This window comes from Myodes glareolus, chromosome 24, assembly GCF_982192425.1.
Source record: "Myodes glareolus chromosome 24, mMyoGla1.1, whole genome shotgun sequence".
Classification (NCBI taxonomy): Eukaryota; Metazoa; Chordata; class Mammalia; order Rodentia; family Cricetidae; genus Myodes; species Myodes glareolus.
Window position 1 is genome coordinate 20,239,149 of NC_142049.1, and position 26,479 is coordinate 20,265,627.

Below are 26,479 nucleotides of genomic sequence, written 5' to 3' on the forward strand. Positions count from 1 at the left end.
ATATTGTAACTTTAATTCTTATTTAATACCTGTTTTGTGACATATAATTTTACTATGTTAAGTCAAAGCCTTCCTTTTTGTTTAAACAGAAAAGGGGAAAAAGGTGTGGGAGGTCCTTCCATCTATGTGTTGCTTTTATTGGTTAATGAATAAAAAAACTGCCTTGACCTGTTGATAGGGCAGAACTTAGGTAGACAGGGAAAACTGAACAGAATGCTGGGAGAAGGCAGGTGGAGTTAAGAGAGATGCTGTGGAGCCACCACTGGGGATAGAAGTGCTGAAACTTTGCTGGTTGGCCACGACCTTGTAATGATACACAGACTGATGGAGATGAGTTAAACTAAGATGTAAGAGTTAGCCAAGCAGTAATTTAAATAATATAGTTTCTGTGTGATTATTTTGGGAATGGGTGGCCAGGATGAATAAGTGACTCTTCCCCGCAACACATGTATTCGTACTGCTGCTATAGTCAACTATTTCTTTTCTTCTCCCAAATACTCTATGTATATACTAAAGTTTGCTTCTCTGCTCAGGAAACACTACTCTGTTCTGTCTTCCATTTCTCATTCCTAACACTGGGAAATGACATCTTATCTGTCAAGACCCCTCTTCAAATCCTCCTTAGATGAATGAAGATATGGCTTGATTATTGGTGATGGTGTTATTAATTTTCACACAAATCAGCCAGTGTATTAAAATGTATTTTAGACTAGGTAGTGCCCAGTAATTCTCACTTAGTTTAAATTTTCATAATTACAAAAGTAATGCCTAATAACTGTAGAAAATGTTAATTTGCTTACAGTCCCATGACCCAGAAATGCTGGCATCTTCCTTTGACTATTCCACATTCATGTTCTCCACCCAGCTTTTATAAGCAATCTATTTAGATGCAATTGACATACAATAAGTTGAGCACATTTATGGACAATTTGATAATATTTGACAATGCATAAACTTTTGGTCAAAATTACGATGAGAAACAACCCAGAGAAGTCTCCTCATGTTGTTGCATAAGTCTTCTCATCCTGACTTCACCCCCACTCCCTATCTTCAGACAGCTTTCTCTAACCATAACTTATTCTAAAATTTAGTAAATGTAGCAACAGACAGTATGCATTGTGTCTGGACTTTCTCTCAGAGCAAATTTTCCTTTTATTATTCGTGCTTAGGTGAGTTTGCAAAGTAATAGACATTCCATACATTTCAGTGGCATCTTCACACATTCGTATCATTATGCTTTGCTTACATCAGTTACCCTTCCCCCATTACCTCTGCCTCGCCCCTGCTATTCCAGTTTCTGATCTCTTATCACATGTGTTCCTGTACTTCCTATATCTTATACCCCTTTAGATCACCTCCTTCCCTAACATGAGCCACTTCTAGTGTCATGACCTACCCATACATTCATATACAAATACACCAATCTATATGCATATATATATATACATATAATTTTAAATGTAGCTTCCTGATATAAGAGAAAATATGTGGCATTTGTCTGAGTCTGATTTATTTCACTTAACATAATGATTTCCAGTTGCAACCATTTTCCTGGAAATGTCATGATGTCATTTTTCTTTTCTGATGCATAAAATCTCTTGAATACACATACTATACTTTTTCAATCTATTCATTTTTTGATAAGCATCAGACTGATTCCACTTTCTGGGTGTTGTGAGGACTGCAACAATCAACATGCACTTCAGCACAATTATTTCAATGTTTACTTATGCTGTAGCCTATACCAATAATGTATTTTGGTTGCTGATCGATATCTCATTGTACGAAAACATTACAATTTATCTGTGCATCAGCCAGTGGATATTAGGGCTGCCTTCTATTTTTCATTTTTGCAAATAGAGTTGCTATAAACATTGTGACCACATCTGTCTAAGGACATGTGCTGTCATTTCTGCTGTGTAGTTACCTAGAAAAGGAATGCCTAGACCACATAGTAGGTATATGTTTAATTTTAATAAACATTTTTTCTGCTGTGATTTATATTCCCATTAGCAGAGTGAGAGTTCTGGTTCTTCTCCAGCTTTCCTTACTCCTCTGATACTTTTTCTTAGTAATTTTTTAGATCATAATTTAATTATAACATTCCTCCTTTCATTTATCTCCCTCCGAACTCTCCCATATTTCCCTTCCCTTCTCTTTCAAATACTTGGCCACTTTTTTCACTAGTTGTTATTGTATTCATGTGTGTGTGTGTGTGTGTGTGTGTGTGTGTACATGTATACATGTATTCCTAAATATAACCTGCTCAGTCTGAATAATGGTACTTGTATATATGTTTTTAGGGCTGACTGGCACTACGCCTAACTGGTACTAGGTAACCAATTGATGTGCTCTTCCTCCCAGCTTTCCTCAGTTGCCTGCCAATCTTTGCCTAAGATCAAGGCCTTGTTGACTTTCCCCCATTCAGTCTGTCGTGTCCACTGGTGACATCTTTCTTCAGTTCAAGCCTGGGCAGTCACGTTGGTGAGACTTTATAGATGTAGCTTCTGATATTACTAGAAAATCCAATCTCACAACAAACTCCCTGATCCTCTGGCCCTTACAACCCTTTCCTCACTATCTTCCACAATGTTCCCTGAGTGTTAGTTGTGGTTGTGTTTTATAGAAGTACCTGTTGGGACTGGGCTCCACAACTTTCATTTGAATTGGTTGTGGTTTTCTGGAGTGGCTTCTGTCCATTTTGAAAAGAAGTTTCCTTATAGAGGGATGAAGACACTTACCTGTGGGTATGAAGATAAATGTCTATAGATTGTTCTTAGGGCATATGCTAGTTTGGCAATGTCGTGGTTGTAGATTCTCCTCCAGTAACCGTAGCTTCACTAGCACTAAGTGGTTAGCTATGTTATGGTATCAGGCACAGTTTCCTTCTTATTGAGCATGTCTTCAGTGAAATCAGAGAGTTGTTGGTTACAGCCATGGTATGAATGCCACTACTACACCCTTTGGGTTATCATTTCATGCTGGTCATTGATGTGGTTCATAGTCATCATTACTTGATAGTATTTTTAATCATAATCTTTTTAAAGTTCTCTATTTGCTATTATATTATGCTGTAATATATATCTCCCTAATGAAATATATGCTGAGCTTGTTTATATGTCTAGTTTCTATTTGTGTATCTTTTGGTAATATATATGTTTAAATATTATGTGTGTTTTCAATTGAATGTTTCATTTCTTTTTTAAATTTTAAACACTGGTTATATATACAAGATAAGGCACACTTTTATGAGATACATGATTGACAAATGTCTCTCAACCTGTGCCATGTATCACCATGATCTTAAAAGCCTTTTGAGATTCAGGAGTTTTCAATATTGATGAAACACAATTTATCTAAATAATTTTTGCCTATCCAACAATCACAAAAGCTTCCATCTATTTTCTTCCAGACATCTTATGGGTGTGATTTAGATAGTTATGTCCATTATTATTATTATTATACATTTTATGTTAAGCCCCTTTGTGGTGTTAAATATAAGTCAAAATTTATCCACTGCACATGAATTTCCTGTTTTCCAGTCACCATTTATTAAGCAGATGTTTGTTTATCCATGCAATTTACCTAGGCCAAAAATGAATTGTCCAAATTATCTGTAGGTTGATTTCTGAACTGCCTGTTCTGTTCCATTAATCTGTTTGTCAACCACGGCATCACTGCCACAGTCCTGATTACTGGAGTTTTAACACTTGAGATAAAGTGCTATTACTCTTCCAACTTCGCACTTCTCTTTCCAAACTGCCTCAGTGATTTTAGATCCTCTGCATTCCCAAGTGAATTTCTAAATCAATTTATAAGTTTATAATAAAAAGGAGTTTGATAAGTTGCACTGGGAGTGCATTGGATCTATAGCTCATCTGAAGGGAAATTGACATTTTAACTCTAACCAGGCCTCTCAGCCATTAGTTCTACTTGCTCAGGAGCCATTTATTTTGTCTCTGCAGTGCCGTGAACTTTGCAGTAAACACATTTTTTTTTGTCTCGTCTCAGATTCATCCCTATTTTCTCAATCATTTAATGTGATTGAGAATCAAAAGCAATCTTCAGACGCAATGCTATCCCAATAAAAAATTCCAGCATATTCCTGAGCAAAGAGTTCCTGAAAGAATAAATACAAATGTTTAATAAACATTTTCAAAATGCTCAGCATCGCTAGCTATCCTAGAAATACAATTTAAAACTGCTTCAAGATATTGTGGGATAATCTTTTTATATACTATGAAGATGTGACTCTGCTAAGACACCTTCTGATTGGTTTAATAAAGAGCTGAGTGACCAATAGCCAGGCAGGAGAGGATAGTTGGGACTTCTGGGGAGAAAGAAGAACTTGGGGGATGTTGGAAGACATTGCTGGCTGGTCAGAGTCATAGCCTCCCCATGGTGAGCAGCTTATCACAATATAGAGCTCCCTCCCTTCACCAAAGCCTCCTGCTCTCTACCTGCCCTTATCTGGAGACTGCCCCAGGCCTGAAGACTGACCTTATCTAAGGGCTGTCTTTAAACCTGTTGCCTGATTCATCTTTAGCTTGACCTTTGGCACAGAACCCTGCTGAGAAGACTTGTGCAAGGAGCTCTGCTATAAGACCCCACTGCCACACAGAAAGCCTTGCAATAGGAGCTTTCCACTTAACACAAATTAGGGTTTGTACCCAGGCTTCCCAATCCTATCTATTCCTGATAGTCTAACATCAAATTGTGCTGGTTCACTGAAATCTGTTTCCTAGAGGGCTGTCTCATGCTCATGGGCCACCAAAGCTTCTGTTTTTCCATCTGCCTCTTTCCCCTCTTTGCTAGTGGCCATGAGGCCCAGAGGGAAAGAGGACCCCCCCCCCCCAGAGAGAGGCAAGAATCTGAGAATCAGGGATTCACCAGTGAAACAGGGAGGAAGTTGGACATACATTGTATTGAAGAAAGGTAACGAGCCACATGGTGGAATGTAGATTAATATAAATGATTTAATTTAAGTTATAAGAGCTAGTTGATAGCAAGCCTAAACTAAAGCCAAGATTTCATAATTAATAATAAGTCTCCATGTCGTTATTTGGGAGTTGGCAGTCCAAAGATAGTCTGACAACATTGAGATCCCTTTCTGCTCCAATCAGAATGGCCAAGATTGAAAAGAAAACTGACAGCAAGTGCTGGTGAGGGTGTGGAACCCTCCTCATTCACTGTTCAGCAGGTGGGAACTGGGGAAGCCCTTTGGAAATTACTGTGGCGGTTTCTCAGAGCATCATTATTGTGTGGCTCGAATATACTACTCCTGGGCATATAGCCAAGGAATTGTATACACTGTCACAAAAATACCTGAACACCCACGTTCATTGCAACTCTGCTCACAATTGCTATGAAATGGAATCAGGTTAGCTGCCTGTCAATTGTGAATGGACAATGAAGATCCAGCACATAAGCCTCAGGTAATAAAGAATATTGCTATTGCAAAATTTTAAAGAAATTGATTAAACGACAAAATGTTACACAGAGAAGGGCATCTAGGCCCAGAAAGACAAACAGCAAATATTCTCACTCCTATGTGGATCATAGCTTTGAATATTTAGATTTCTGTCCTTAATCAGAAGGGGTGTCTCTAAAGGCCCAAAAGTAACAAAGGGGTCGTGGGATATGCAGGAAAGGTCCTGGGAGGGACAGGAAAGCATGGGTGATAGGAAAGTCAAGGGCATACACTAAGTAAAGATTTAAAGAAAAATCAGGAGGGGGATAAAAGAAAAGAGGGATTGTGGGGAGAGTCAAGTAAAACATGTGATGTATAAATGAGTCATGAAGAAACCTACTACTATAAGCTAATTGAACTTATGTAATAATAATTTATAAAAAGAATTTTAACTGAAGGCACTCTAAATTGATACACAATGCTGCTCTAAGAAGCCGTAACTTAAAAACAAACAAATAATCAAAATAAAATAAAATAACAAAGCTAGCTGTGGAATATCTTCCTATGACTTGGTGGCCATGAAACCCCCAGAGGCTCCACACACAATTCAGACTTTCACAGTTGCCATTGGTTGCTGGCTAGAACTAGATAGCAAGACCCTATTGTTAAATGCTCCCCCACAAAATTTGGGTACAGAAAATATCAGGGTTGTCTGAGATAAAAGCTTCTTCCATGGTGGTTCCCATACGTGGTGGCAAAAGGCAGGGAGGAAACTTCATCTGTGAGCCTACCCAGTTGTAAACCCTACACGTCACAACACCACCATGCAGACAGGGTGTGTCCACTGAAGCAGTCATGGCACAACTGTGGTAAATAATCACTTCCTGACTCAATATGAGACCAGTCCCAAGAGGAAATACAGGTTAGACACTATAAATGTAGTCAAAAGGTTATGACCACCCAAATGTGACCTATCCATGCCAAACTGGATAGGGAAATGCCCACAAGGCCTCGGCCCTACACAAAGAACTATAGGCAACTGAAAGAAGTTGGAAGAAGAGGCCTCTGAAGAAGAACACACCAATTGGTTATCCAGTACCCAATGATGAGCCCTGAACACATACATACAAGTAGCATTATACAGACTGAGCAGGCTATGTTTACATGTACAAGTACATAGATCCCTGCAATAGTAATGAAAATACATTTTAATAAGATGTTTATTTCATTTTATTTTTTTAGTTCATTTACATTCCAACCATAGTTCTTCCTCCCACTCCTCCCCAACCCCGCTTCAACTCCCCTCCAGCCCATCCCCATCCACTCCTCCCAAAGGATAAGGCCTCCCATGTGGAGTCATCAAACCCTGGCACATTAAGTTGAGGCAGGACCAGGCCCCTTCCCTCTGCATTAAGGCTAAGCATGGCATCCCACCATAGGGAATGGGCTCAAACAAGCTAGTTCATACACCAGGTCTCACTGCCAGGGACCCCGAGATAGACCAAGATAGACCTAGATAGATAGATAGATAGATAGATAGATAGATAGATAGATAGACAGACAGACAGACAGACAGTTGATAGATAGATGATACATAGATAGATAGATGATAGATAGATAGATAGATAGATAGATAGATAGATAGATAGATAGATAGTCAGACCTAGATAGATAGATAGATAGATAGATAGATAGATAGATAGATAGATAGATAGATAGATAGATAGATAGATAGATAGACCAAAATAGATCCTGGTCCCACTGCCAGGGACCCCTAGATAGAGCAAGTTACACAACTGTCTCCAACATGCAGAGGGCCTAGGTCCCAGGGTATGTGTAACTCTTAAGTGTTCATGAGAGGAAAATAAGATGTTTTAAAGAAAGGCATTTTTAAGCTTTGTTTTGTTTTGTCTTGCTTCCCAGGTGCTTAATGAACCATTTAGAGATTTGACTTCTGTGTGTCTACCGATCTCAGAGCTTGCTCTGCACATCCATACTGATCACTGCTCTAGTCACAATAGATTGGAAATGAAGCCAGTCTAGAATTCCCTGAACTGATGGAGATGAAACTGTGGTACATATACACAGTGGGCTGTTAATAACTTCTCCATGATCTTTTTATGTCTTGCTAATAACAATTTGCTAAAATCAAGTTAGGGATATCACATCTGTTCATAAGAAATACCCGTTGGTTGGGTTTTGTTATTGTTGTTTGGTTTGGTTTGGTTTGGCTTTCCTTCGCCTGCTTTCAGTATCAACAGAATGCTGGGTAAACTGAGAGGCTAGTCCCACTGTTTTAAAGTTTTCTACAGGAGTTTGTGCATGATTTCTATTACTGTTTCATCAACCGTGAACTAGAAGAAGACTCATTCATTCTCTTACTCATATTCTCTCCCTCCTCTCCCTTCCCTTATTCATCCCACTCTCCCTCTCCTCTCTCCCCAGCACTTTTAGCTCCAGAATTCTGTCCTATAAATCTAGGCACGTTTGACCCTCAAGATTCATACTGGATCCTCAATTCTAGCTCCTTAACTACAGGTTTCTGGGGGCTGCACCTGCATCCTCAATACCAACGTTCCCTGCGCTGTCCCTTGGACATTCAGTCAGGCATCGGGGTAATACAGGAACTCACCTTTCAGGGATCACTATTCATTACTGCCAGATGTTTATATGCTTTAAAACATTGCTTTATTTATATTTTTTTCTTGTGAAAAGAAAAATCTATCCCTGGTTTTCCCATCTTGACCTGGGTCCTTTCGTGCATAATGTTACATCAATTTGAAACTGATATTTTTCCACTCAATAATTTTATTGCAAGCAATGTTCCAAGACAAAACTCTTTCCCTCATCTATTTTCGTGTTTTGCTATATAACACTGTGCTATATAAACATTTCACATTGACTAAGGATTCTGTTACTGAATTTTTTTATTTATATCATTTCTGATTATAAATAACATTGTAATTGCTATTTGTAGGCATGTGTCTTCACCCACCTTTCACAATAATGGCTTAGAATGGATTTTAAGATTTGGGTGATGTGAACTTTTGTCTCATCTTGGCAAACAATGCCCATTATTTTTGTAAATGTGTTGTCTACACTCCCAGGAGCAAGAAAGTGCCCATCTTAGTGAATCCTCGCCATCAGTGAATTTTATCATATTTCAACATTTTTGCTGCTCTGATATAGAAAATTGGTGTCTTCATCTAAATTACATTTTTGGATTATTGAAGAGTTAAATTTATAGGAGTTTATCCATTTTTCCTTTCTTTGAGGATTATATATTCCTATTATTTTCTAATAAGATAATAGATTTTTAGATCAATTTGGAGGAGCTTTCTACTTCATATTCTTGCATTATATTCCAACTAGTCACTAAATTATGTGTGCGTGTGTGTGTGTATGTGTGTGTGTGTATGTGTGTGTGTGTGTGTGTGTGTGTTTGCACAAGCCTACGCGTCCATGAATAAACATGTACGGTTTTATGTTTTTACTTTTTCTTCTGCCTCTATCTAGAAGTGCCTGTTTTGTTTTGTTATAATTTTAGTATCTGGGAAAAGCCTTACTTCATACCTAAAGCTCCTTTCCTTGTAAATTCTTCTCTGCCCATTTCTAAGTACACTGAGACCCCCCTGCCTTCATGAATACCCCATCATTACCGCTTTTGTCTCTCTCATTTGAGTGCTGATGTGTTATGTATCATCGACAAGTTCCTTGAGGGCAAGAGCCATTTCTTTTCATCTCAAATCCCACACATCTCTGCTAAAAATAAAATCTTCAAAAACTATTCAGTGAATAAATTCGTGGTTGAAAGGACGAACGTCAGGTAAACTGAAGCATCAGAACTCATTAACGCAACTGGCATTTGCTGAATACCTACGATGTACCATCTGAACGACATTCAGACTTAATTCATAATAATTCACTTCTTTTAAATAGCCGTCTATTGTTCTCTATTTTCCTCATCAGCTCTGTTGAATATAACTGATGATCACACCGAGATCCATATCAAAATAACACTGTAATTGAACAAAGCAGAAAGCCTCCAAGCTGCCCTCATCCCCAAATCTCTGCCTGAACTCTTGGAAACAATTGGCTCTCAGTAACTATGCACAATGGCTTCTTCTGGGCTTTTTCCTTTCCGGCTGCCTGAGTGCCTTTTATTTGTTGAACATCCTCATCCCCAAGAAAGCACACCACCACACCCTCCGCTCCACAAGAAAACAGCTTCTCCACTGTGTGTTCTGATCTTGTGGCTGTGGGATGTGGCTATGCAGTCATTCCCTGCAGAATGTGCCCGTGGCCTGTTAGAAGGATCATCTCCCTCTGAGTAAAGGATGGTCCCAAGCGTGTTTCCTGATGAGAGTCTTTGTCTGCCTCGCTGCAATCCCCTGAAGACTCTCCCACATATTCATGGATGTTTTTACAATTTTGAAAAGAAGGGGTGACCTGTAGGAAAATAGGAAGATACAGACTTGTGCGTGAAATTTTACTGTATCAGGCTGGGCTCAAAGACTTGACCCTCAAGTCCCCAGTGGTGCTAGACTAAGCCTTTCTAGGCCTCAAATGGATACTTGGAGCAGATTTCAAAGATGACCCAAGCAGATGCCCTGATTGGCAGAAGCAAATGAGAACATCCTCAGGGGTTGGAAAACTCACCCACTTCGCCAGCCCAGGATTAGATCTGAATGGCTCTTCCTGTCACACACACACACACACACACACACACACACACACACACACACACACACACTGCGTTTTAACTGCTACATTGATTTAGAAGCTTAAGAACAAAAAACAAATCATCTTCTGTTATTTGTAAGTCTCCAATGCCTGCTACCAAGGTAAATGTATCAAATGTCCAATAAAAGCTCTAAAGGCCATCGGCCTTGGATTATGCGGTAGGGTGCCCTTTGGTAATGGAATATGTCTTGAAGCTCATTAGGAGTTTGATGAACTTCTCTGTCTTTCATTGACCTCACCTTAGATGAAGGAGATGGACACGAAGGAAAGGTCCCTGGAAGCTTCCAGCTTTCAATCCTATGACTTGAATATCTATGACTGGCCCTTACGCGGAGAGGTCACTGGCTTCTTCAGAAGATGAAAGGGATTTCAGCCACAGGCCGCGTTGCCAGGGTTTAATTCATGTAGGAAACTATTCATCCCACTATCGGCTACAGGCCTGGAGTCAGGTTGCAGAGGCTATAATCACTTTGTCAGTAAGGTGAGCCCGTGGTGTGCATTCCCAATATCAGCACTTGTGAAGCTGGGCTGGAATTTTTTTGTTCCAGTTCCAAAGTATTTGAGTCCAAGTGCCCCGAAGCCCATGGCCTCGGAATCACCAATATGAACCTGCACCCTGGAAAACCCAGAGTTGACTTATATTGAGAGGAATGTTGCAATGCTTTGAATGAGAAGAGAAGCAAAGAACACCCAGGAGGAGTGTGGGAGCTATTTCAAGAAACAGAAGAATGTTTCCTGTAACTTGAAACGCCACTCTCTCAGTGACAAAGTAGCTGTGTCACCTAAGTTGCTATGATCATAAAAAACACCATTAGCTGTGGCTGAATCTGCATTTATCTATCAGCTACTATGATCAAATAAAATGGAATGGAGAGAAGGCTTGACTTTGGAAAGACAGTGGTTCAAGGAGGAGAAGAAGTATTGGACATTTTTCTAGCTCATAAACTGAAGATGGAATCACCAGAAATAGCTGCCAATGAAGCAATGCCCAGTAATCCTGCCCTCAGGCAAAGCTCAAATGCCAAAGAGCCCTGGCAGACAAGAGTTCTAAAGGGAGAAGATCACTAACACTATTCTAAGTACAGGGAGCAACCAGGACAGCCAACGGGACACTAAACTGAAGAATTTGCTTATGAGGCTTGTTACAGACCCAAACACAATGCTGCCTTCTGTTGCCATGGTACTTAATCCCAGGTCCTCTAGTGTGCAGAATATCACCCATAATTATATCAATCTGTGTCCCAAAGACCCCTGATCCTGAAAGTCAATCCCAGCATGATAGACCTGCTGAAAGCGTGGGACAGAAAGGGCAGTGATAGTGAAGAAGACCTCTTGTGTAAGAATGAGGCCAGCATAGTCTAAACACAATTCTTGACTTTTCTTATTGTTGGGGAAACTTCAATGCCAATGAAGAATAGAGAAACAATCTCAGCCAATTGGTAACCCTGAATTTTCTTTCTCAACATGAGGTGTAATAATCGGAGAATATGATGGTGTTGAAGAAGCAGTCCCTAGTAAGAAAACTCTAATTGACTTAAAAATCTGTGAGGCAGGTCAAGATAGCAGAGTTTTGGAACTATTATATACTGGTGACATCTGATGAGCAATCTGCAACATTGGGATAAATATTATGGTATGAGGACCCGGCAGGATCAGACAGGACATTTAAGAAATGTCAAGAGGACATGACATCATCACTACTAAAAGCCTGAAGTCACAGAAGTAAGGGAAGAAGGGGGCCGCTGACAGCAGAGAATGAAACAATACAAGCTCTTGTAAGTCACAGGGAGTCAAGCACCTGGAGGTGACAACCTTTGCCTCAGGAAATTTTCCTGCTTAGTGATTTGGACTACTCCAGGCCAGCTTTGCGCTGATAAACAAACTGGTCCACCCATCATGGACCAGGCTAGCAAAGAGGCATACTCTCTGCACCAGGGTCATTTCCTGCTCCCAATTTTATAGAGCACCCCACAGATTCTAAAGACCCTGTTGAATCTATTAACAGGCCAACACAGGCAACCTAATTCAAGGAGAAGTAAAGTTTTCAGATCAGTGCTGCCCCGGACTCCTGCGATGCACTTTTACTTTGGAACCTTCCCTTCTGCTAACCTGTCAACTCCCCCAGACAGGGGGAGGGGTGGGGCTCTAACACTTCCCTTCCTTCCAGCAAGAAAAACCCTGTTCCCTTTAAAACTGAGGCTCCAGTGTCTCTTCTTTAGTCTGACTTCTCCGAGGTGCCTCAGTTTCTCATATCACACAGTTCTTGGGAGAGTGGCCATGTGAGTTTTAGGGATGTTCAGACACATGGCAGAAGACACATGGATCCAGTATGGGATCAAGAACAAGAATGACTTATTAATAAGCTAAAGTGACTCATTCAACCGATGTCAGAGTTTGCTTATCAATACATTCATAATCCACCGATATCTTTTAGTGAAAGTATTTCTTTTGATGCGGATCCTTACATCATACATACGAATGTTGGAGTGATATAGAGATGATTAACATAGTCTCTGCCCAAAATTACTTTGGCAAACTTTGTGAAGTGTTTCATATATTTGTAGATGAAAACAATAATTGTCCTGATTCACTATCTATTACATGTTGCATACTTGCATGAAATTATCACACAATACCTTACAAATAAGAATGATTATTATGTGCAAACCTTCTAAAATACATTCCTTTTGCATTTGGTTAAGAATCTACCATACGCTATACACGGACCTGAATCCTGTGGAGAAAAACAAAGTAAACATGGTTCAATTTCTTTCTTGATAAGCAGAGAATTTAGAGGGAAGGGTGATGTAGAGTACTAGGTTAAAGATGCACTACATTTGTTTATGCTGTGGAACATTTGTTTAATGATGCAAAGATGTATTGCATTCTTTTATGTTGCATTTGTTTAACTCTGTGAAGCTGTGTTACTTTGCCTGTCTAAAACACCTGATTGGTCTAATAACAAGCTGAACAGCTAAAAGCAAGCAAGGCAGGAGAAAGGATAGGTGGGGCTGGCAGACAGAAAGAACAAAGAGGAGGAGAAATCTGGGAGGAGAAAATCAAGGAATGAGAAAAAAGGAGAGGAGGATACACAGGGGCAGCCACCCAGGCACACAGTCAGCCACAGAGTAAGAAGAAAGCTATACAGAATAGAGAAAGATAGAAACCCAGAGGCAACAAGTAGATGGGATAATTTAAGTTAAGGAAAGTTGGCAAGAAATAAGCCAAGCTAAGGCTGGGCATTTATAAGGAAGAATAAGTCTCTGTGTGTATTTATTTGGGAGCTGAGTGGTGGCCCCCACAAAAGAATAAAGAGTAAAACATCAACAACAGCAGCCAAAGAGAAGACTCCAAGGCAACACTGTGCAAGGGTAAGTACAAAATGGGTTCAAGGAAAGGATGAAAAAGATTCCAGAGCATCTTTGAGGAGAGACAGTTCCCTCTCCCCCACTCCCCTGAAATGGAGACTGGGTAGCTGCTTGATCCTTTGATAAAATGGCACCCGCATTCCCGGAGCAGGCCACACTGAGAGACAGCCGGCTAGATAAAGTGGTGAGAAGAGGACTGGGAGAGAAATAAATGAAGCACATTCTTGATGGTTTCTAGAGGCTGGGATAGCCTTCCCTGTGTGACCGTGACTGTTCAGCTCAAAATGGCAGGCATGGAGAGGAAAAGAAAGTGAGAAGGCACAAGCCAACCCAACGGCACACTGGTGAAGAGTGCCAGCATGGAGGGGCATGTAGCAAATGAAGGAAGACTGGAATGACTGCCTTCCCAGGCACGGAGGCTGGCACCAAGCCACGGGAGGCTTGTGATAGTGCCATGCAGGCCCTCCTCCCTAGTAAGGCTGGAACTAGAGTTATAAATCTTGCCCTGAGTACCGCTGGAGACTGGAGGACAGCTGTGTGTCTATTTTCGGGACACACAGGAGAAGTGGAGCAGGTTTAATCTCCACGGGGGACGGAGTCACAGTGGCACCACACTGGGCACCGCTCTCACAAAGCCCCCCTGGAATAACTCTCCCTTTGCTTGAAGGGTTTGAAGGATGATACCCAGGGTGGGTATTCATGTCCTACAGGCATGCTGCCATCTGCTCCCCTGGGAAAAAAAACCCAAAACCATAGGTCTGGCATGTAAGTGCAGGAAACTTAGTGGAATTTATCTGGACTCATCTCAGTTGGGAGTTGGGAGATGGTGCGTAGGGGAGCCTTCTGGCTGCAGGCAGGCAGCCTATCACCCAGCTGCATCTCAGTTAGTGGTGACTAATGTATCCTAGCATGTCCAATCCCATGGACTTTTCTAGCCATTATTTCTAATGTCTACAACAAACCTATAAGGTCAGACCTGGCATTGCCACTTGGAGAAATGCCAGCATCAAGTTAAGAAAACCGAAGTGACTCACCAAAGAATCAGCTAGAGCTGCTAGGGGGGGTGTCTTCCAACTTCAGGGCCTTCATTTCTTATGTTCTAGTTGGAAAGTATGGGTGTGAGGGGGTGGAGGTTAGAAAACAAAGTGGCTTGGAGAGAGAATTCAAAAGCAGGGAGAATAGTTATTTAGCCTTTGAGAGGGAATAGACATTCAATTGAAGAGAAAGATTCCCTATCATTAAGCAAATTGTTCCATGGAACTGAACCATTTAGATGGTAAAAGAAATTTAAGCAAACTTTAACTACTCATGATTGTCTTACATACAGTGGTTTTAGAATTATAAACTGGAAATAGACTACAAGATACTCCACGGGTGCTTTAAAGGCCGAGGCTCATGTATCAGGTAGCGCTTAAGTCCTGGCTATTTCCCTTAAATCCCCACTTTTTTCAGCTTTAGTTTTTCCCCCCGTAATAGCACCTGCCTCAAAGAAAAACAGAGGCTTAAGAGAGACAATGCGTGCTAAGAGCTGAGCGCTGTGCTAGGCACCTAATAACACCAGGTCGATGGCACCTGCATTGGAAAGGCTGGAGAAGAGGCCACTCCTCTGTGGCTGTTCAGTTCTCAGTTTGGCATTTTTCTTCTGGAAATTTCTAGGGCTGATAAGACGTGCTGAAGTGGTGGGTACAGTGCTTAGAAATATCACTGAGATCCTTGGCAACTTCCTATTCTTAGAAGCCTTCCATGCCTGTTAATCTCTGATTCTAAGGCACCATGATCAGATCTGTACCTGAACTTGATTTTTTGCAGGAGAAGAAAAGAAACAATTCAAATGACGACAGTAGGTGTCCCAAAGAAGGGAATGTCTATGCTTTAACTATTTATGATTGTCTTACATATGGTGGTTTGGTGGCTTTGTCCTCCCAATCTTGGCTTTAGTAACCAGGACAGCAGAAGCCAACAGGACTGAAAAGCTATAGATCTCATCCCTTGATAGCCAAGGTTAACTACAAAGATGAGCAAACAGCATGGTATTCATGGCAAAGAAGAGATTACTGGATGAGACTCATATGTACAAGGGCACAGTGAACACTACTTTGATTTTTACATAGTGTGTGAGAAAAATGCATATTATAGGAAATATTAGGTATACCCTTATGACTAAGACAGTAGGATAAAGCTCATGTTTTAGTGACCAAAAGACACATTGAGACTGCCGATCTCAGCAGCAAGGGCAGTGCACCGTGTCAATGTTAAACATACCCAAGACCTGAACCTCCCAGTGGGCTCAGATGACTACGGACAAGCTGTGCTTTCTGCCAGCATTTCTCATTGGCACCCACAGTTTCTTAAAATCTAGAATACAGTCCCAGAAGAGGAACACAATAGGAAGAAAGGCATCATGGGCTAAAAGATCACTAATCTGACTTCGATGCCTGATGAGAATTTTTGTCATCTGATGAAGTGAACGTTTAAGACCAAAACAAAGTAAAGCTACAGGAAAATAAAGGGGTTATGTTTACTCCTGGTTTTAACTCTGAGGTTTTCACCTACTACATAAAGGTCCCTTGGTAGAACTGTGTTGACTCCATTTTGCAATTTCCAAAATAAAATGCACACTGTCCTAGCCCCTTTAAAAAGGTGGCATGTAAGAAGCAGAATTCCCTGGCCAAATTGGCCTCGGAATGGAGCACACTACAGAGATAGGCCCAGTGTGTATAGAGGGCTTTGTGAAGTCTCACAGTAAAGAAACCTATCTCACTTTGTTTAAGCCAGAACTTCTCAGTTTTTTTGATGGGGCCATTTTTGGGGACTGATATGTAATGTATTTCACTTCAGGAAATGCTGGTGTAGAGAGCCATGGGGAGAATGGATGATGATGGCACAGCTGTGGTGACCCGAGAGAAAAATAATCAGGTGAAACACGAGCCTAAGATTGATGCTAGGATGCAGAAAATATCATGGCTGGGCATGGAAATGCTACTTGCCAAATGACCCCATAGATCTTAGAAATTGGCTGAATTTCTTCTAATATTCTCTCAAGGTCCTCGCTGAGTCACTCCCATAAATGATGGATCTTAGTGGTTCTGAATATCTCGAACGCCTTTATGTGAAGCCATCTCCCTTTTTAACTCAGTGATTCGCTCCACTCTAGGATGCAGAGGCAGAGGGAACAGGCCAGGTTTCATTCTCCAATCATAAAACCACGTAACAAGACCAGCACACAACAATGATGGACTATTAGGAGGCTTGGAACTCATCTAAGCAGTTTAACTGGTTGATTCTTTTGAGACCCTGTCACTGCTGGGCTATCTTGTGAGGCTTATGTTCATTTATCACTGCAGGTAAAACGGGTTTATCTGAAAGCACCAGGCCAAAATCAACAACAACAAAAGAGAACATGAGGTTTTCCAGTCTGAATGATATGGATTTCAACTTCACCTCTGTTATCCCCCAGCACTGTAACCTTAGATCCAGCTCTCTCTGCATTTTAGCTTGTGGGTTATATGCTCATTTGGGATTATTATAAGGATAAGAGGACATGAGAAACTTGGGAGCAAGTGGAGATGCAGATGCTGTGTGTCTACAAGGAAGAAGGCAGCAACAGATTGGACCGGGAGCATCAAGATCTAAGGACAGCCATCTCCATCTTGCCGTCCATCACACAGAGCCCAGGGGCACTGTGAACATGTCCGGTACCTGATTGTCCTTGTGTGCTTTCGGTTGTAAGGAGGAATGACCTTGAAGAGAAGTTCCATCGCTCCATTAATTCCCAGCATGGCTCCTATGGTTACTGAAGACAAAAAGGACAGTAGTTAGTAGTTATTGTCACAGGAAGATGTGCTAACACAATTTGGATTTAATCGTTGACAACTTTAAGGGGGTCAATACAATAACACCAAAAAACTAAAACCTCTTTCCAGCAGTATAGCAAGTGGGGTCAGCTCTTTCTTTCTACCTCAGTTTCAAATTCTCCTCAGTTTTAATACTTGAATCCCCCAGGACTGAGGCAATAAGTTGACTGATCTCTATTAGAATACCAGGAGAAGAATGAGTCCTTGTACTCCAAGATAACCGGCCTGAGAATAGTTCTCTTTTCATCCAGTTGAGGTGGGGGTAGGGGTGGCATTAAAACATGGTCCTAGATCTGAATTATAGAAAGTCAAGGGAACACCAGGTAAATAGCCACTTCCAGATGCCACTGTCATCTCAGGACGCCCCAGCTTCTTTCCAATATGGTCCATACCCTTTCTCAACTTAGCTGAATCTGAGAGGAGCACAGAAGAGGAAGCCAGGAGATGCAGAAATGTAGGAGGGGACAAGGATGTGAAGGAAGAAAAATGATCCTCCAATCAGGCGGCTCCTCTCTCTCCTCCATTGTACTAGTGCTTCAGAAAGGGTAGATCTAGACTGCCTGGTACTTTGGGCCTGACTTATTCTGGGAAAATGAGTGGGAACAAGGCTTCTCAAAGATGCAAAGAGAGGAACAAGATTAATTTATTTCGGGCCACAGGAGAAGAATGAGGTTCTGGAAGTGGCAATACCATAGTCCTCTCTATAAGACAGAGGCTGTGGCCAATGCCTTGATTGTTATAAGGGGTTAAATGTTGTATGTTGTATGGATTACATGTTCCTCTGCCGGCACTCCTACTAAAAAGAGTACAACCCATCACCACCCAAGTGAACTGGATGAATGTGGCACCCCAGTGGTGGCCACAAGTATTCCCACTCTCATAGTTACTAATTTAGTCCTTACTTCTAAAGTAGAAAACAAAACTAAAATAACAATTTTGGCAGATGACTCAATAGGAATTAAGTGGATTTAGTGAGAGTACAGTTTTAATACCTCTGATTCAAACATGGAAGACTAGGATTGAAATTGGGAGAGAATGCCAAAAGAAACCTCACTGGGCTCACTCTTACTGGATGGTTGGCCAACATGACCATCTAGCTGCTGCTAAGTTCATTGGGTATCATAAACCCATTACTATAACCAATGAATCAGAAGGAAGTAGCTGTTCAGAAAGCTTGCTGAAACAGTTAATTGGTGTGGGAGTTCTTTTGTATATGAGTTGCTTTTATTGATTAATAAATAAAGAAACTTCTTTGGCCTATGATAGAGCAAAGTAGAGTTAAGTGGAAAAACTAAACTGAATGCTGGGAGAAAGAAGGTGGAGTCGATGAGAAGCCATGAATCCACCATCAGGGACAGAGGCCTCCACTGAGGACAGACGCCTCTGCTGGAGCAGCCAAAACTTTGCTGGTAGGCCACAACCTTTTGGTGATGCACAGATTAATGGAGATGGGTTAGTTTAGAATATAAGAGAAAGCTAGATATATGCTTAAGCTACCGGCCAAACAGTATTGCAAATAATATGGTTTCTGAGTGATTATTTCGGGGCTGAGCAGCCAGGAACAAACAAACAGTTTCCTGCCAACAGTCAATAGTGGATCACAACTCACCAAAGAAACAGAACCCACAGGCTTCTTGAACTCTGCCAGCCTTTCACCAGTCAATGCAATGCACAGAGGCACTGTGATCTTATGAAACAGCTAATTGGTATAAGAAATGTAGGCTAGCATAGGATCCAAATGGTCTACTCACACCCACAGACAAATTTATGGCTTTCTCAGAGCTAAGCTGATACTATATTACTAAATATTCATAATCAACGCATATATGTACTAAAGAAAGCAAGTCACCCAGCCTTTAGGAAACCAAAAGATACATTAAGTCTTGTGCTGCTAGCAAGCTCCAGATTGGCTGGCATGCTTTAGGCTACTCACTAATGACAACTGTCTTTCCTAAAATGCCACAGTTCCTCTTTTACTGTTTTGGAGATGGGTTTGTACAGATTCATTCAGATATTACCAAATGCACTCTAATAGTCTTTATTCTCTCTCTCTCTCTCTCTCTCTCTCTCTCTCTCTCTCTCTCTCTCCCTCTTTCTCTTTGGTGTGTGTGAGGGTTATGTGTGGGTTAGAGAGAGAGAGAGAGAAGCCACTGTCTGTGAACAAAGAGCCAATAATCCATCTCATTATTATTCTGGAGGGAAACTGTCTCTTTATGTATTCTCCATGTTTATTAAGAAAATGCAACAGTGAAAATTGAGCTACCGAGCCAGGCATAGCGGGACATGACTGCAATCCTAGCATTTGGGAGATGGAGGCAGGATGATATGGAACCTAAGGTTATTTTTGGCTATATCGGGAGTTTGAGGGAAGTCTGGGCTACATGAGACCCTATGTTTAAAGTAAAATAAAAATGAATAAAATTGGTATTTTCAGCAGTTACTAGGCTATCTGGAGAAATTATATAGTTACTCTTCCTGCATGTACTCTTCATGTGATTTCAAAATATTAGAGAAATTTTGGGTGGGGAAAGGGTAGCTGCTGTGTCATGGTGTTACCTATGCACACAATCTTCTCCCATCTGACAAGGCTCTGAAATTTGCCGAGGGTTGCCCGCATCCCCCCAAATCCATTTTAAAGCCTTCATCCCCATGATGTAAAGAAGTAATTAAGTTAAAGGGGGCACATTGGAAGAGGAATATAACCTAATCTGTCTTGTGTCTGTCATAAGGAATATTCAAGCATAGAAAGAGACTACGGATGTGCAAGCTCATGGGGAAAACCTCGTGGGGACACAGCAAGATGACAGATTCTTCTTAAAGCCAAGGAGACAGGCTATAGAAGAAACAAGCCTCGCCACCATCTTGATCTCAGACCTCCAGCCTTTAGCACCGTGAGAAAATTATTTCTGTTGTTTCAGGGAGACAAAGACCTAGCAGATTAACAGTAATAATTATTGCTGCTATAATTTTACAAAGTGAAAAAAAAATGAGGTTAAGCAGGTCAAATACCGCGTTCCATGACTCATAAGAAATAGCACCAGAGTCAAATCCAGGGCTCCCTGGCTCTAAGCCCACATTCTTTCCCCTACAGAGAATATTACATCTAAATAATTGTCACTGTTATTCCCCAGGAAGGGAGCTTAGAAAGGAGAAATGAAAGTCTATGCTCATTACATGTGAGATAGGAGGTATAGAATCTAATCTATTAATGAAAAGTGCCTCCGCGTGGAGTAGAATTAACGTGATTTTTAGAATTTTAAAGCCAGCCTTCAGGACTTTTTATCTGTATAAATTTAAGTAATTGCTTCACTCTTTTAAGCTTCTGGCGTTTTCTTTGCTGAGATATGAAAATGTAGATCTAAACACATAATTATTGTGATAATTAAAAATAGTGAATTAAGTAGATGCTTAATAACTATCAGCTGACATGTTTTGATGCAATCACCCAGAGAGAGGGTTTGTTGGGAAAGAACATAAGGTTAGGAAAAAAAAAAATCAGTAACGATTTTGTTATAACAGTGAGCAACTTCATGAGATTAAGAAGGACTATTCTTTATTTTTTGTTCTTTTATATTTCTTTATAATTTATTGTTTTTAATTGAGCTATACATTTTCCCCACTCCCCTTCTTTAATGTGTGTGTGTGCATAGATGCACAAGCATGTGAGTGAGTTCACACGCACGTGTTTGAGGAGGCCAGGTGTCATCCACAAGAATGCAGTCTCCTTCCCTGAAGACAGGGTCTCTCATGGGCTTAGACCTCACCAATTAGGCTACACCAGCTGGCCAGCGAACATCAAGAGTCCTCCCATCTCTACCTCCCAGGCATTGGGATTCCGAGTGCACAGCACCATCCCAGCATTTTCATGTGGGTTCTCAAGGCCTCAGGCTTGCAAGTCAACAACTTTGCTGGCTGAGTTATCTCCCCAGCCATTAAGTTGTTTTCTTTTTTTAAAAAAAAATAGATGTAACACACAATGTTATGGCTATATCAAGGTCTGAAGGAAACCCGCCTTTCTCCTGCCATGCGATTTCTTTAACCCGTGGTGCTGATAGAGAACCTTGGGATGCTGCGAATGCAACTCAAAGCAAAAGTCAATGCTTCGGAACTAGATCAAGAGCTCTATCTGACCGAGGCAATAAATAAACACTTTCTGGCCTCTGCGGTCGATTGTCAGGTTCCTTTCTGTTTCTGAATGGGACCGCGTGCATTCTCACCTCCATGCAAACCCTCGCTCCCCCACATCACCACAGGGTTTCTAGACATCCCAACCCAGGCCTGGAACTTACCTCTGGAGGCAAACACACGCAGTGCCCAGAGACAGTGCAGGAGGTTCTGGCTATGAGACAGGTTTTTCCTGACCAGAATCAAGGTCACATCAAGTGCTTCTAATTCCAGTGCCTTCTGTCCAAACTTCTTATCTAGGAACACAAATCCATCTCTCTTAATTATGTCTCAAATTCATTATGAAGGCTTTGGGGAAGAAGGAAAATGACAAGGGGGAGGACAATTATAGACAAAGACATTTTTTAACGTCATTAGAAATATTCTAAATATGTCCCCATCAGAACCAAATGCATCAGATGAGGGGAAGTCTGGGTGCACTTATGGACAAGGTGGCTCTAGGGTCTAAGAAATCAAGTCTTTGACTTTAAAGACAACCCTGGTCATCCCCATGTGTATCAACGTATTTAAGACAAATCTGGGGTGAAGGAAACAACAGGCTTTGATTGGACCCTGCTTGCTTTTCTTTACCTTTTGTCTTTTTCTTTTTTTAATACAGGGTTTTTCTACCTAGCCCTGGCTGTCCTGGAATTCACAATGGAGACCAGGCTGACCCAAAACTCACAAAGATCCACCTGGCTCTGCCTCCCAAGTCATGTTTGGGTTAAAGGCCTGTGCCCGGCATGGGTCTTCCATTTTTGATTGGATGTTGTTTTAAATATGCAAAAGATAGTACGGAAGTTTTAGAGAAGTTAGAGCAAAGTCACTGGTAGATGGTGATACTCTTTCTACTTAACGAAGAATTTTCATAATAAAAAGTAAAAAGAGATTTTAAGAAACAAATAAAAATTAAAAAGTATCTCTAGATTGCTCGAATATCCTGACATTTAGTGTTGTAGGCAAACCATCATCATCATTTTAATAGTTACAAAAGAAGCACTGAAACCAAGGAAAGAGCCTCTGGTTTAAGCTCTTTGTACCCGCTAGCAGGTGACTGGGTCTAACTGCATTTGTTTGTGTCATTTCCTAAGTGTGGTGCCTTAAATCATCATGACTGTTGTAAGACTCATAGAAATATATCTCTATATTTGCTTTTTCATTTAGCATAATTCTCTGGGTGCAACCCATTAGGCTACATAATACTCCATTTCATATGAATACCACATTTTTTTTTTAATCTGGCGTCTATCCATGGATGCTTAAGCTATCTCTAGGTCGTGGTCATTGTGTCTATTATTACAATGAGCACAGGAAAGAGGGATCTTTATAAATTAGTCATTTCTTTTCCTTCGGGTCTATGTGCAAATCAGAGATTATAGAAATAGCTAAGTCAGATGGTGATTTTATGGGTTGTTTGTTTGTACTGAAACAGGGTCTCCTGTAGCCCAGTCTGGCCCTGAACTGACTATGGAGCTTCTGAGCCTCCTGCCTTTGTCACTCAAGTGTTAGGGTTCCAGGTGTGGATCACCATGGCCATGCGGTAGCTCGCTTTTTTTTTTTTTAATTCTCTACGTCATTTTCGATAGTGGCCATCCTGATCTTCAGCACAACGGAGAGTACAAAGACTCCCTTTTCTTCACACCCTCACCAACGTTTGTTCTCTTTTGTCTTGTTGGCAAGTCACCCCCGCTAGCAAGAGGGCACATGTGCACAACGGTGAAGAATGAAACTCTGCTTCTTCCCGCTGATTCCGGGGACCGAGGAGAGGAATCAGGGAAGGAGGATAGGTCAAGAGACACAAAATAGCAATTTCAGCTTCAAGTAAACAAATCTAGAGCTCTTGTGTTAAACGTGAAGATGAAGTTAACAAAATTGTTCCCTTCTAAATATGTAGATTTTAGCTGCTCCCATTGTGAAAATAAAGCAATTTTATGAGATCACAGATATGTTCATCTGCTCCATTGTAGTAATGACACCGTTACTTGTATTTCATAATGCTATGTTGAAAACCCCAATATACACAATAAAATTTGCTGTAAGACTGAAGCTGGGAAAATGTCTCAGAAGGTAATAGTTATCGATGTGAGGAACTTAGTTCAGATCCTCTACACAATGCAAAGAGCTGTGTGTGACTGCACATACACCTGTAACCCGAGTACTATGGGGGAGCAACAGTAAGAGGATCCCAGCAGCTCACTCACTGACAAACAAATCTAATAATGAGAGCTTTGGGTTCAAGGAGAGACTCTGTCTCAAAGGAACAAAGCAGCGAGAAAATGAGAAAGATATCCAGCATCACCCCCTGATTTCTACATGTACATGTGTACATGTACATACATGTAAATAAATAGACACACATATATACATATAATATCACACGTATAAGGAACCACTGTCAATGTATGTCTCTTATCACTTGACTGTTAGTCCCTAGCCCCATATGCTAAGGATATGACCTAATCCCTCATCTACTCTTTCTAGAAACTCTGGAATTAAATTTTTATGCTTCCATTTTAGATATCAGGGCACCATGGTTCATAACCCTTCAGTAACTTGACCAGGGTCACGCAGCCAGTAAGCATCAGGGACAGACTTGAAACCAGCCTGCCCTGTGCGCCTGGGGGATATATCAGGTCTCTACTGTCTTTTCTTAGAGTTCACTTGGCCCACTCAGCTTTGCTGACTTTCCCCCGTTCTTCGGGTTTCAGCTCGGATGTCACTCTCCCTGACCATGCCATCCTAGGGGAGCATCAGTCTTCCTCTTCCTTGAGGCACTCATCACAGTCGGCTACCATCCGGCTAATTATTTGCTGACCAGCTGGCCTGTCCCACTTGGAACAGTCTGCTCAGCGAGAGCAGACTCCTTTACAGTCTTGATCACAGAGATATCTGCAGTGTGTAGACCAGTGCATGAGCAATCACTAAATGAATGCTGTTAGTTATGCTGGGACATATCCATGCAGCTGCTAGCTAATGCCTGTTTCTTGGTCCATTTCTAGAAAGCCAATGAGGGTGAAGTAGAGATCTAAACATTGAAAGAGTGTGCTGTAGGCTTTGGCTTCTGCTGCTGGCAAAAACATCACAAGGGGCCTGAGCTGCTTCTCAGTTGTGACCATCCTGACAGTCACCATACAGTTTAACTGTTAAAGAATTTTTGCAAAGCTTGCGTGAACTCTAAATGCTTGTATTATTCAACCCTGCTCCAGGAAGTTCCAGCGACCTAAGGTGTTTCCAGATACTCCAGGAGGAAAGAGAACTAGCCAGAAGCTCTATTGCTATGTGACTTATCACAGTAGGCTGAACTAACAGTGCCCTCCCCCAATTCATTTCTACCCAGACAGCTGAGATGCTCTCTTATTTGGAAAGAGAGTTTTGTACACTGAATTAGCTAAGAAGGGGTCAGACAGGACAGAGTGGAACCTAGACTTTATGACGGACACCCCTGCATGAAGAAGAGAGAACACACAAAGTGAACATACACAGTGGACACTCTGTGAATACAAGATAGAGAAAGGAGGGATTGTCTACAAATCACAAGAAAGAAGGAAAGGAAAGAAGGGAGGGAGGGAGAGAGGAAGAAGGAGAAGATGGAGGGAGGGAAGGAAAGGAAAAGAAAGAAGGAAGGAAGGAAGAAAGGAAGGAAGGAAGGAAAGAAGGAAGGAAGGAAGGAAGGAAGGAAGGAAGGAAGGAAGGAAGGAAGGAGGGAAGGAAAAAAGGAAGGAAGGAAGGAAGGCAGGCACAGATGGACAGACAAAGATCCTGGCAGCACTAGGAGAGAAAACAAAACAGACTCTCAAGACCTCCAAAAGGAACTACCCTCTCAGGGCTTGCTTTGAGACTTATGGACTCCTAAAGTATCAGAGACTGTATTTATGGTGCACAATGAATGGCAATTTACTATAATATCTCTAAAAACTGAATGCACAAGTCTGGTCAGGCTTGTTGGTACATTACCTATAGTCCCAGCACTGAGAAGTTCAAGGTCATCCTTTGCTACATAATGAGTTCTAGGGTAACTTGACTACATGAGACTGTGCTTCATAACCAAGAGGAGAAGGCTGATGGACGCATTGTCCTTCACTGTGAGAAATATCTCCTAGAGTTGTTTAATTTTGTGTAAGGATTTAAAATGCACTGGGGCCACTCCCGTCTTTTGCAGTCAGTGCCGGCTGTGACTACAGCGTCTGGGTGCCATTCATTCATTTCTAAACACCACATGTTTTATTACCTGACATCTAGATTTTTTTAAAAAAATTTATCTTGCCAAGTAGTCTGGTGCATACCTCTGCTCCCAGTGTGCAGGAAGGTGAGGCAGAAGGATTGCAGTAAATCTGAGGCCAGCCTGAGCGACATAGTTTGAAGCCAGACTCAAAACTATGCAAGATTCTGTGCTTCAAAATAACAATAACCAAAAGTAAAATTGCTCACATTTAAACTGGCCTTGCACTTAAACCAAGTGCATTTAAACCAAGTGCATTTAAACTAAGGCACTGGAGACCTCTCTTTTGCCTCCCCACCAGGGTTTCCCCAACTGCTCTCAGAGAACAACTCCAGAAGTATGCTGTCAGTCATCCTTGGGTCTGGAAGTGTTAGTACCTCTTAGGCCAACTTTGGCCATCAGCCTGAAGAGAGGCAGGAGGATGTCATAGTCAGGAGACTCTGACCTTGCTGTGTCCACCAGCGTCTGCAGAAGGGCTTCACTGCCACCTTTGTTGATCATGTAGTGAATTCTCCGGTCTGTGCCTGGGAGGAAACCAGAGGAAAGATGAGCCACAGATAGTAACCCTCCTCCCCAGAGCAGACCTCAGCCCTCACAGCCAGAGACAAGCAAAGGTTCGTTCATTTCGCCACAGAAACACACACTGGCAGGTTCTTGACATGAGTCATCTTCAAGTTGTACGACCATCTGACGGGAGAGAGGTGTGAAATATGGCAATTGT

The 26,479-nt window shown here is 41.4% G+C and overlaps 1 protein-coding gene across 1 annotated transcript in view; it reads right to left on the bottom strand.

Moving 5' to 3' along the window:
• The window catches only part of Agbl1 (AGBL carboxypeptidase 1), a 723,788-nt gene extending 697,514 nt beyond the window's left edge, over positions 1-26,274 (bottom strand). Inside the window, exons 1-3 of the mRNA XM_087901337.1 lie at positions 26,136-26,274; positions 21,665-21,796; positions 17,221-17,314 (exon numbers count right to left, since the gene is read on the bottom strand). Of these exons, the coding sequence (XP_087757463.1) occupies positions 17,221-17,314; positions 21,665-21,796; positions 26,136-26,259 (350 nt within the window). The 5' untranslated portion in view covers positions 26,260-26,274. The remainder of the gene's footprint in view (positions 1-17,220; positions 17,315-21,664; positions 21,797-26,135) is intronic.
• Between the last annotated feature and the right edge of the window lie 205 nt (positions 26,275-26,479).